The sequence below is a fragment of the Protopterus annectens genome, chromosome 6.part0, assembly GCF_019279795.1.
Source record: "Protopterus annectens isolate FY-2018-M chromosome 6.part0, PAN1.0, whole genome shotgun sequence".
Lineage (NCBI taxonomy): Eukaryota > Metazoa > Chordata > Ceratodontiformes > Protopteridae > Protopterus > Protopterus annectens.
Window position 1 is genome coordinate 1,403,247,344 of NC_056737.1, and position 13,398 is coordinate 1,403,260,741.

Genomic DNA, 13,398 nt, shown 5'->3' on the forward strand with positions numbered 1-13,398 from the left:
AGAAAGGTTCAAGAATATCAAGGAATATACATTTATAGTTCTTTGATGAATTACTCATAGATGTGTCTGGAACATACTGCTAACCACAAATTTTGCTGTATTAGGCATTATGCATTCCAGGGCGGCCGCAGTGGTGCAGCGGTTAGCGTTGCCAACTCATAGCAAGCAAGAGGTTCTCCGGTTCGATCCTCAGCTGGGGTGCCTTCTGTGCGGAGTCTGCATGTACTCCCTGTGGTCGCGTGGGTTTCATCCGGGTAGTCCGGTTTCCTCCCACATCCCAAGACATGCTGTAAGTGGATTGGACACACTAAATTGACCCTAGGTCTGAGTGCGTGCATGTGTGTGCCTTCTGTGGAAGGTTGGGTGCCGGGCTGGCAACTCGACACCGTAAAACTCCACTGCCAGTCACGAGCGGACAGGTGATCCGCTGTGGCAACCCCTAACCGGGAAAAAGCCGAAAGAAGAAGAAGGCATTATGCAGTCTGGTAATGAGTTAAGATTACTAGACTTAACTTGAACTTAAGATACTAAAACTAAATAAATTGTCTTTCGGATTCTCCTATTAGGGGTCACCACAGTGGATCACCGGATGCAAATTGATTGGCAGTGGTCTTGAGCTACTAATTGTGCCATTTAGTCAGCTAATGTCTAGGTGAGCCTGGAGTGATAGTGCTGTGTGTGAGTGTATGATCTAGTTTTGTAAATAGCCATTTTTTTTTATGAAGTCATAAAGAAATGAGGGTCTGTGTATTTTGTGGAACTTGTCAATTCTGATGTATAAACCAGGCAAGAGTTTGAGATGGGACTGATATGATCAGAAAGAATATTAGTTCAGTATACTTATTTAATATATTCAGTGTAGATTATGAGACTGCATTTGCTAACTTTGGTGTGTGGTATTACTTTGTGTTAAAGACGAGCAACCATTGGTTTCTCAAAATTATAAATACTTTTACAATGGCTAAAAGCTGTGAAGTGTTTTTTTTTTCAGTTAACTCAAACCCCAGCCATTACATCTTTTTATTTAATTTGCAAAATATTTTTTTTCATGATTTCATTACAAGTTTTTTTTTTCTTGCTGGTAGAAGTTTCTTCAAGCTGAAATAACAATTTACCTAGAAAGGAATTTTGTTGGCAGTCATGCTGTACATTCTTCTTCTCAGACATTATTCCCAGATGCTGCTGAAAAAGCCACAGATGTGTTGGAAGCAAAATGTAGCACCTTGACAGGAAGTAGCAGTTCCACAACGCTGAGTGAAGACTATGTAAGTGTGGACTATTTAATATTTTAGTAGCTGTGAAAAAAAAACCCAGATGAAGCATTACTTGTGCCATTTGATATCTGCAGGTGTTGCTTCATCCACTGATGCTTCCACCATGTGACAGCAATAGCAAATATATAAAAGTATGCTATTTCTGTTTTACAAGTGAGCCCCGATCATAATTACATGAGCTTCCTTTTTTAATTCCTCTGATAATATGCAACATTTCATCTCTGTCAAGGTTTTTTCTGTAGTGGGAAATCATTTATTGTGCATAGGGCTTGAGTTCTACTTTCTTTTCCCTAGTAAGCTGTTAAGTACCAAACAAGAGTGCATTGCAAGGATGTGCTATTCCTATCTCATCTGGTAACTGATGATATTTTTCATTTGCAGTGCAGGAAGATTTTTCCTCCTTTTTTATCCAGGAGGAAGTTTGCAGGTGTTTTTCTCTCTAACATCCTGGCCTTTCCAACTTTCATAGTACTTCCTTAGTGCTAAACCTTTGTTAGATGTCTGACAGGTACCTTCATGTTTAAATCACTTTCCCTACGTGAGCAAGAGACATCCCACAGATATTTTGTTTTCAGCCTTGTTTCCCTAAAGCATCAGTGTAGCAGAAGGTGATGGTGCTTGCAAACTGTTGGGCTGCTGTTCAAGTGTAAAATAGACTTGTTATTGCAATTCTTAATTTTTAAACTTTCTGGGAGTGGAGTAATGAACTGACAGAGGGGGGCTACTAGCAGGTTTAAGTTTAAACAAGACTGTATTTTTTTTATACTGCAGACTTTTCATTGAATTCGCAATCATATACCTGTTGTGCAAAAACAACAAAGTGCGGAGCATAAAGGGGTTATTCAGGAGGTTAAATATATCATAAACAATTAGTGAAAAAGTCTGGGTCGATTTTAAAAACTGAAACTGTCAGCAGATCTGGAGCATCTATATGACAGTGAGAATTCTTGCAGTTTGTCATTGCTCTTCACACGTGATGGCATATTAATAGCACACACTCTTCAGTTTTAGGGGCCTTTAACTTTCTTGTCATACCTAATCTGTTTCATGAAAGGCTGGTCTGCTGCATCTGCCATCAACTTTGAAATGGGTCCCAGATCTTTGGAGGAGATGTTAATGCTTACTGAAGCAGCCATATTTTCATCATCCACATAATATTAATGCACATCACTGAAAGTTCATACAGAATTCAAGTAGTGCTTTTATACTGGTTGCATCTTTACCATTTGAAATTCATATCTGAACAGTAGGTGGACTACTGTCCAAAGCGAGGAGATACTGTAGCCTAGATGGAGGATTTCACATTTGCATTTCTGTATATTTTAACAAACGTACTGTCTTCTTAGTTAGTTTGAATCACCAGCACTTTCAGTAGAGAAGACAGGATCACTTGCATTTGGAAATAAGTTGTTGCACTAACTCTTCCGTCACAACGGTGACCTAACTGAGTGCTATTCTCATTGTAGACTGGTATTGTTTTCATGTCTATAACACGTTAGAGTAGTGACTACTTAGGTTCATAGGTTCATACTAGGCTATCTGCCCTAGGGCATTTATAAGCCTAGCCAGAGTGTGTTTGGCTTTTGCCACCCATTTTAAATTTATTTTGCTATGCCCTTTTTCGAGGTTAGTATACTGTGCCTCTGTCTAACAGTGACACAGAAGTGATACCCGGGGTAAACCTACGATCTCCCATCCACTCATCAAGATTCCTCTTGAAGAGAGTCAATGAGGGACTCTGCCTAACCTGGACTGGGATTTTATTCCAGAGTGAATGGAGCCTCTGGGTTATGAATCTGTCCCTCCAGCATGTCCTATTTATTTCAGTGCTGAGGTTCAAGTCTCTCGAGCATGTAGCTCGATGGGATTTGGATTTTCTGAGGTGCAGCATGTCCATTAATTCCGGGTTGGACATGGCTTTATACGTCAGGCACAGATTGCCTCTGAGCAGGCGGTATGCCACTGAGTAGAGCTGGAGTTTCTTTAACCGGGCAGTATAATGGTATCTGTTTGAGCCCTTTGATCCTCTTGGTGAGGTACTTTTGGGGTCTTTCCAGTTGCTGCATGTGTCTGGTAAGGTACATCCCAAAAGGGGCATTGTACACAATTATGGGCCTGATGAGGGATGAGTAGAGGCACGATGACCTTCCCTGATCTAGATGTGAATCCCTTTGTGATTAGGTGGGCTATATAAAATGTTTTTCTAACCACTTTGGCCACGTGGTTTTCAAATGAGAGATTGCTATCAACTTGGGTCCCCAGGTCCCTAATTACTTCTTCCGTACTTAATGGATTACCACCTATGTGGTAATTTGTGGGCACTTTGTTTTTGCCAAAGGGGATGACTATACACGTTTTGGCGTTTAGCTTGAGGCCATGGCTCTGGCACCAGTTGTCTGTTTCTATGAGGCCCTTTTGTAGGATGCTTGTGTCGGCTGGAGAGTCGATTATGGCATCTAGTTTGCAGTCATCTGCGAACTTGGTCAGCCACAGTCCTTCCGTGTTGGCCTGTACCTCTGAGAAATATATAGCGAACAAGAGAGGTCCCAGGACTGAGCCTTGTGGGATGCCACTTGTAACTGGTTTGGAGTCTGACATGGCTCCAGCAATTCTAACCATGTGGGTTCTGTCCTTGAGCCAGTTTGCAACCCATCTAGTGACATAGGGGTTTATATTTAAGCTGGTGATCTTATCTATAATGTCCGAGTAGGGTATTGTATCGAAGGCTTTTGCGAGGTCTGGGTAGGCTGTGTGGACCACCTTCCCCTCGTCAATGGCCTTGGTGACTGTTTCAAAGAAATCGACCAGGTTTAAGAGGCAGGATCTGCCCTTAACAAAGCCAAACTGGGTAGGATCCAGTGTCTGTAGGTTCCCAATATCTTTATTTATGAGGTCCATGATGATCCTTTCCATAGCTTTGCAGACCAAGCTAGTCAGGCTTATGGGGCGATATTTTCCAGGATCCGTTGAGGCACCACCTTTGTGGAGAGGGACCACTGTTGCTGTATGCCACTTTTTGGGTACATATCCTGTAGTAAGGCTGAGATTGAACAGTAGTTTTATGTTTGGGTTTATCTCTTCTTGGAGTTCATGTAGGACGCAGCCTGGGACACCGTCTGGTCCCATTAATGCTGTGTTTTTTGCTTTGGAGAGGGCGGCTCTTACCTGAGCATCTGAGATGTCAGGGGGGCAGCACTCTGCTGGGATGGATATTTGCCCTTTTGGTGGGGAGGGGGGGGAGAAGTGTGCGCTGAACCTGTCAGCTAGGATGTTGGCAGTGTCTGTGGGTTTGGTGTATTTTTTGTCAATTTGGACTAATTCTGAGCATATCTGGGAATTCCCACCCAGGTTCCTAACATAACTAAAGAAAGCCTTGTGATTATCCTTAGTGTCCTGTGCAATTTTTCTCTCTAAGCTGGCCTTAGACGATGTTATGAGTGCCGTAGTTTTTTGCTAATACTGATTAGAGATGCCTTCCCTTTTTGGGATTTTGCTCTATCATGTAGTAGCTTCCTCCTTCTATTGCATAGTTTGTTTATGGCTGGGGTCTACCAGACAGGACGCCTGCCTTTGGAGGATTGGGTCTTCGTTTTATTTGGGATTGCATGATCCATGCATTCCTGAAGGTGTTCATAGAATGCGTTTATAAAGGATTCTGCGGTTTGGGACATATTTTCCACAGGCCCGGGGGCTTTGAAGGATTCCACCTCGGTTTTGAGGAGTGTGAAATTTGCTTTAGAGAAGTTTTTCACTGTGGTTTTCTGGGCAGGGGTGGGGTCGGGATGTAAATATCCAGTGAGATTAGTTCATGGTCTGATCTTACCAGTGAGGGATACACTTCTGGTCTGGAGCATAGAGCCCCCATGTTGGTGATGATCAGGTCCAGTATGTTTTCCCCTCTTGTGGGAGTGGTAAAAAGTTGTTCCATAGCATTTGAGTTTATAAATTCTAGGAACCTTTGGGCTAGGGTGTTGGAGCTAGAGTAATGCTCCCAGTCTATGTTTGGGTAGTTGAAGACTCCCAATATAATGGTGTTTGGAGAGACCTTCATATTTTCCAGTGTTCTCAGGAAGGCCGAGTGGGGTTCCTGGGTTTGGGAGGGTGGTCTGTAGCAGGCTATAAACTGGAAGGCAGTTTTACCCACTGTTAGTTGCACATGGATAGTCTCTGATGCTTCGTGCTGTGCCACCAACCTGGAGGTGTGGGTATCTTTGACGAATATTGATACTCCCCCTCCTTTTGTGGTTCGGTCCAAGTTTTGGGGCCGAAAAGCATGGTATGAGGTATAACCTGGTAGTGCTGGGGTGCTCTCGGGAGCCTTGAACCAGGTTTCTGTTACTGCACAGATATCGATGTTCTCCATGCTAAGGAGAGTTTTGAGTGCATGCATCTTGAGGTTTAGACTTCTGTCGTTGAGTAGCATTACTCTTAGTTTCTTATCCCTTGTGATACCTATGGAGGTGGGTTTGTCTTTTGAGCCTTGCCTAAAAAGGCACTATGGGGGTGGCAAGAGCCTTTGCCAATATCCGAAAGCCCAGGGGTGGCAGGTGCAAGCCATCCCTAGCGAAGCATCGTGGCTTGTCGAGCATGTCATCCCAGGCTGACAGGCACTGGATCCCCTTTGAATGACACCAATACTTAAGCCAGTTGTTTAAATTGATCATCTTGTCTTCATATTGTGGCATCATTCTTGGTGAGGGTAAGATGCTACTCATCTTACAGACTATAGTTTCCGAGCTGGGAACTCTGGTGTCTGGCATTTCTTATGGGCTGTCACTCTCACTCAGACTCAGCTATGTGTTTGGGCAACATGTGATATCTGTACAGAGAGATAGAGTGGAGCTGCCACTTGAACATGTAGTTGAATTTAAGTAAGGTAATTGAAGCAGTCATAGGGAGGTAGTGGGAGGGGTGGGAGTTTAGTGCTTAGGTTTAGTAGATGTCTGAGAGATTTAGGGTTAGGGAGAGATGAGGTGATGTAGGTTTAGGGGGTGTGGGAGAGTGTAGGTCTAGGGAGCAATCCTGAAATTTGTTTATACAGTGTGAGGAGAATTAAGGTTTAAGTACTAGTGGTAGTTTTAAGGTTAGGGATCAAAGCTTTGGATTATGATTATGGACCAAGTGGTAGTTTTGGGATTAGATTTAGGGGTCTGGGAGAGCTGCGTAACTTACTAGAGTCAGGCTTTGGGAAGGCTGCATAATTTAGTAGGATCAGACTAGTGTGAAGTAGGGCACTTGCTGTTTCAAGCAAGTGACAATGAGCAAGCCTGCTGTGAGCTAATAGTACCATTGAGTTAGTAGTAGAGCCATTTTTCTCCTCTAACATCTTGCTTTTGATTTTCCAGAGGGTAGTTTGTGCAGGGCTTATGAATTTCTTCTCAGAGATCTTTCAGACGCTCTGATTTAATCCAGGGCATGAGGCATACCTTTTCCTTAAAAGCTTATAGATCAAGTGCTTTGATTTGTACATGAAGGAGAAAAGTCCTTTACCTTTTTTTGAAATTGTTGAAAGATATTAAACGTAATAAATTATAACATTGACATCTGTGCAGTGACAGAGACCTGGTTCAATGCTCCAGAGAGCACCCCCTGCATTACTAGGCTATAATTCATACCACACCTTTCGGCCACCTAACCTGAACCGAAACACTAAAGGCGGAGGTGTGTCCGTATTCATTAAGGATATCTACACCTCTAGGCTAGTTGCTCAGTGTAATGCATCCGAGATTATCCAAGTGCAACTAACTGGGCAAGACCGCAATCCAAATTGTAGCTTGCTACAGATCCCCCACCATCATTTCTTGATACACTGGAAAATATTAAAGTACAACCTAACACCCTAATAAAGGGCAATTTCAACTACCCCACCATTAACTAGGAAAACTAATCATGTACCAACTCTTTTGCACAATGTTTTCTGGAATTCATAAATTCCAACACATTGGATCAACTTATCCACACCCCCCACCTGGGGCAACAATATCCTAGATCTGGTCATTACCAACATGGGCACCCGGTGTTCCACACCAGAGGTCATTTCCTCGTTGGTCAGATCTGACCACAAGCTAATCACCCTAGACATCCACATCTCGCCCCCACCCCCCTTTAGTGAAACCACTGTAAAAAATTTCTCCAAAGCCAACTTCACACTTCTTAAGACAGAAGTGGCAAACTTCAAGACACCCATGCAGATGAACAACAGAGGTACGACTGCTGTATCCTACACAAATGCATTTTATAAGCATTTACATGAGTGCATGGATCGTGCAATCCCTAACAGAACCAAGATGCTATCCTCCAAAAAAAGAAAGCCTCTGCCATAAACAAACTCTACAACAGAAGAAAGCAACTGTTCCAAAAGAGAGTAAAATCCCATGATTGGAGGAACTCTCCCTGGTCAGCCTCAGTAAGATGCTGAGATACCTCATAAAATCCTCCAAAGCTAGTTATGAAAACAAAATTGCCACTGATTCTAATGACAACCACAAAGCATTCTATAGCTCTGTCAACAATCTCAGTGGCAACACTCAGATCTGCTCTGAGTTACAGCACAATGGCACTAAATATACAGAACCAACTGATATTGCTAACATCCTGGCAGATAGGTTCAGTGCTAACTTTACCCCCCTCTCACCTCTAAAGGGCCCATCTCTATACCGGAAGAATACAAAGTTCCTGTAATCACAGCTGTAGAGGTAAAAAACACACTCTCCAAAGCCAGGAACACAGCATCCATGGGACCTGACAACATCCCAGGCTGCGTTCTACACGAACTACAGAACGAACTGGCACCCCACCTAAATACCATGTTCAGTCATAGCCTTACCTCAGGCTTTTTGCCCACTAAATGGCGCATAGTAATGGTCATCCCACTCCACAAAGGGGGAGCCACCACTGACCCCGGGAACTACCGCCCCATTAGCCTGACGAGCCTGGTCTGCAAGGCTAGTGAATGTATCATCATGGAACTTATAAATAATGACATTGGTAATCTCCAGACTGTGGACCCCACCCAGTTCGGGATTGAAAAGGCAGATCATGTCTCCTAAACCTGATAGATGACTTTGAAGCGGTCACCAAATCCGTAGATGAGGGTAAGGTGGTTTACACCATATATCTAGATCTCGCCAAGACTTTCGACACCATCCCCAACTCTGGAATTATAGATATACTCACTAAACTAGGTATAAATCCCTATGTCACAAGATGGGTTGCCAAATGGCTCACTGGCAGAACCCACACTGTGAAAGTAGCAGACTCCAAATCTGACATCAGACCAGTGACAAATGGAGTACCACCGGGTTCAGCCCTGGATCCTCTCCTGTTTGGTATCTACTTCTCTGAAGTACAGGCTAACACAGAAGGTCTTTGACTAACGATGTTTGCAGATGACTGCAAACTAGGAGCCATAATTGAAACTCCTAACGATGTGGACATCCTACAAAAGGGTCTCACTGAGACAGATGCCTGGTGTCAAAGCCATGGCCTCAAGCTCAGTGCCAAAAATTGCATTGTCATCCCTTTTGGTACCAGTTCTGTACCCATGAACAACCACATAGGCGGTAGTTTACTTAACACTAAAAGTGTGATAAGACCCTGGGACACAGGTGGAAAGTAGTCTCTCCTTTGATAATCACATCGCCGTAGTAGTCAGGAAATCCTTCTACGTGGCACACCTCATCACAATAGGTTTCTCATTCAGGGAAAAAAGAGGTCGTTGATCCCCTCTACTCGTCACTCATTAGACCCATTATAGAATACAGCACCCCTTTTGGTATGTACCTCACAAGACATCTACAACAACTGGAAAGGCCACAGAAATACCTCACAAAGAGGATTACCGGCCTTAAACAGATGCCCTACGCAGACCATCTCAAAAAACTCCAGCTTTACTCCATGGCATATCGCCAGCTCAGAGGTGATCTCTGTCTAACATATAAAGCTATGTCAAACCCAGAGCTGTTGGACATGCTCCACTTAAAGAAATCCCAACCCCTCCGAGCTACATGCTCTAGGGACTTAAACCTTGTCACCACAATAAACAGAACATGCTGGAGGGACAGAGAAATATCTTGATGATTGGATGGGAGATAGGAAATTCAGGCCGGGGATCACTTCTGTGGCTATGCTCGACAGGGGCACAGGAAAATTATTTTCTTGGGTAGTGAATGCCAAGGTACCTTTTTGGCTAGGCTTATATAGGCCCTAGGGCCAATAGCCTAGTACCTACCTATAAACTTCTGCTGGCAAATCAGAAAGACTGTACACATAAGCTGCACATTGAGTCCTTCAAACTTTTGTGGGTGAGATCTTGCAAATCCTTCATTTGGGCAAAAGCATGTCATTTGTAGATTATCGTCTGAGCTAAATAAAGTTCATCAGGGATCTGTTCAGGGATTAAGAGTTTCTAGCAGTTGTTTGTGGAACACCATGGTTGTAGTCCACGTGTCCATCCATTTTCTTTGCCTGTTTGTCATTTCAGGGTTGCAGGATGTGGCTGGTTCTTATCTGAGTGAACAGGTAGGTGAAAGGCAGAACTCAAACCTAGATAAGGTGATAGTTCAGTTACAGGTCAACACAGAGCCACACTCCTGTATACCTAGGGTTAATTCAACATCACTGTTCCATCTGCAAGCTTATCTGGAATATGGGAGAAAACTGGAGACCTCAGCCCCTATGAATATGAAGAAAATTTACAAGCTCCACAAAGCAGGAGTCACAACTGGAACCTTGAAGTCAAGCTCTGTGAGGCAGCATTGCTAATTGCTCCAGGACCTTGCAGCACATCATATAATCCGATATGTCAGATGATGTGGTGTATTTCTGTTTGTTGTATTTTGTGGGTAGCATTCCATATTTAAAGAATTTTGCTGCAAACAGTGTTGTGGCTGATCATTAACTAAATTTCCCTTGCCAAAGAATAATATGGAAAAGATTTTGTGAGCCAGACTGTTGGAATTCTTGAACACTAGTTCTCTTGCTAGTGGTTGTCAGCATGGCATCAAACAGCTGAAATCTTGCTATTCCTCCTTGATCTAATTCTCTGGATGTGGTGCACTTGGACTTCACCACAGACTTTGACACTTTGCCTCCAGTTAATGGCAGTGGTATTGACTGGGATCCATAACTGCAAATTGGCTGTCTCGCATCGAAGCAGAAGATCATAGATTCAAGGAAATTATCAGGCAACAAAAGTCAGTAAGCCCTACAAATTGGATTGATGGGACTGGTAATTTTTTATCTGCTTTGTGTCAAGTACTTCATTTGTAGTAGGAGAACATGATAAGCATGTATGTCCCGGATACAGTGAGAGAGAGGTTAGTTTGACCCTCACAAAAGGAGTAGCTCTTCTGGCAGACCTCTGGCAACTTACATGGTGGGCAGACTGGTGTCACCTGGCAATTTAAGGATTTAAAAAAAAAAAGGAACTCCTGGAAAACTTGTAAACTTAGGAAGGTGACACAGAACAAGTCAGAAAAGTATCTATAGCTTGGAATCATCTGAAAGCTGAACATGCATTGTTAAAGGCTGGCAGCAAAGATCAGCAAGATGTGTCATTATGTATGTTTGTTTAACTTAGGTTGGACCAGCAGCCGGGCTTATTGGGTGGAAAGGGGTCTTTGTACCCATCTGTGTACCCAGATAAGTTAATAGTTAAATGTTGATGTGAAGATGGTGAATCCCAGAGATTTGTTAAGGCCATGGAGTACATTGTTTAGTTTTGGCAGCCTTATAAAAGAAAGGGAATTAGCTCTGCAAGAAGCATGTAATGATGCTGACTCTCAAAATCATTGAGGAGAGAAGGTCAAGTAAGTTTGGCTGCTGTACACAAAAGAAAAAGAATACAGGCTGCATTTTGAGGCAGTACAGTGGCTCAGTGGGTAATGTCTCTGTTTCACGGTCTGGTGCTCAGGGTAAAGACAGAGACAGACTGCATAGGTCCAAAACTGCAGACGACATTTCCGTTAAGCTAGTCCCCAGACCACTGGTACTCAGTGAGGCACTTTCGCAGCCCCTGTTACCCGCTTCTACAGATTTGCAGGCCTCTACTGAGACCCATTCAGAGTCCAGTATGCCACGAGATGCTTCTTCGACTATGGAACCTGCGGATGTCTCTACCTTGGATGGGTCCGGAGCCGCTGTGCAGGCACCAGCTTCTGAGAGTGTATTCAGACTTTCCAATGTTCGTATTAAACCAACTACTTCGTTAATGACTAAAACTACCGAATTTCTCAGGCCCAGAGCTTGCACTACGCCTAGGAAACCGACAACCAAAGCGCATTCTGAAGCTCCCATGCCACAGAAACAAATACTTAGAATGGCTGAAGACCTTATTACTTTAATTAGAGGAAGCTAGTCTTCCCCCTCTAAAAGATAAAGGGTTGATTTTCCTTCTGATTCTACAGACCATGAGTCCGATGACTCTGACCCCTGTGATTACCAGGACATACCCTTATCTACCTATGAGGATTCAAATGCAGAGGATTCCATTCCCTCTGCCTCCCCCCAGAGGATTTTTCTTTTGGTGAAACCTTGCATACCCTAAGAGAGCATTTTCGCTGGGAATGCCAGGACTACCCACAGTCCAAAAAGAGACTCGGGGAATTTTTAGACTTGCCTCAGCATAGGCCTCTAGCTATGCCCCCTGTCCTGGATATTGTAGATGATGTCTTCATGGAATTCAGTCTTACCCCTGATACTTTACCACCAGCTCCTACAAAGTCTGACAGGTACTGCAGAGTACCTGACTCTCACAAATGTCTCTTTAAAAATCCCACTGCAGATCCAGAGACCATTTCCCAGGGACCTAAGGGTATTAAGGCTACTACAGCCAAAACCCCTACCCCTTTGGACAGGGATTCTAGGACTCTAGAGAGATGCGGTAAGAAGGTATATACCTCTGCAACTCTTGCCATCAGGGCTTTAAATTGCCAGTTTCATATGTTGAAGTACCATCAGCATATTATGGAATTAATTAAACAAAAAATGTTGTTGATTCCTGATTGTACAGAAAATAAAGACTTACAAGAGTTAATGCATTCTGCAAACCAAGTTGGTAAACATACTTTGCAGTGTGGGTTTGATGCCTTAGAAGCATCTTGCAGGGTTGCTGTCACTGGGCCTGTTCTGAGAATGCATACTTGGATGAAGGAACAAATCTTGCCAGACCATGTCAAAGCAAAATTACTAGATGCTCCATTAAACCAAGAATGCTTGTTTGGCTCAAAAGCAAAAGTTCTTAAAAAGATGGAGGAAAAAAACTTAATCTATGCAAACTGTTAAAGATTTCTTACAGGTACAGCCACCTAGATTCAGTAGGCATTGGCCTTCAAAAAAACTGGTCCTTTCCAGTCCCTCCCAGACCTTCTCACCCCAAACCCAGGGACAGCAGACCACAAAGACTACAGTCTTAGGGTATGCACAGATCTAAACAATGGAGTGCTCCCTCCTCAAAAACAGGGAGTGGTAAGCCACCCCCTTATGGGAAAAGTTCACAGTGACTTGTCCCTCATCCTTCCCAGCCATGCCCAAGTACTTGCACCCCTAGAAGGAAAACTCGCCCTGCATGCAAAAAACTGGGAGTATATCACCCAGGACTGATGGGTCTTAAAGATTGTATCCCAGGGATACAGATTCTACTTCCACTCACTGCCAACCCAATCAGGTTGCCAGACCTTCCTCCAAACCAATGGGCAGAGGCCCAAAAGCAAGTACTTTCTCCTCTCAGTATCAGGGCTATTCAGTCTGTTCCAACAGACCAAAGGGGGCAGGGTTTCTACTCCAGACTGTTCCTAGTGCCCAGAAAAGAGAACTCTTGGTGCCCTATTTTGGATCTATCAACTCTCAACACCTTCCTGGTGGTACAAAAATTCAAAATGTTTACACTCCAACAGCTGCTTCCTATGCTAGCCAAGGACTCCTGGCTGGTCACCCTAAACTTAAACGAAGCTCATCTGCACACCCCCATAAGGGAATCTTGCAGGAAATAGCTACATTTCAGGGCAGGCTCTATCCACTATCAGTTCTCTGCACTTCCCTTTGGCTTATCTACTGCGCCCAGGGTATTCACAAAGTGCCTGGCTCCAGCCATTGCATACTGCAGGCAGAGAAATATTCAAATTTA

General features: G+C 43.6%; 1 protein-coding gene across 4 annotated transcripts in view; it reads left to right on the forward strand.

Moving 5' to 3' along the window:
• The window catches only part of RAB3GAP1 (RAB3 GTPase activating protein catalytic subunit 1), a 2,239,542-nt gene that overhangs the window by 1,340,346 nt on the left and 885,798 nt on the right, over positions 1–13,398 (forward strand). For all 4 annotated transcript variants that reach the window (XM_044074944.1, XM_044074945.1, XM_044074942.1 and 1 more), the window contains one exon: positions 1,164–1,265. In XM_044074944.1, the coding sequence (XP_043930879.1) occupies positions 1,164–1,265 (102 nt within the window). The remainder of the gene's footprint in view (positions 1–1,163; positions 1,266–13,398) is intronic.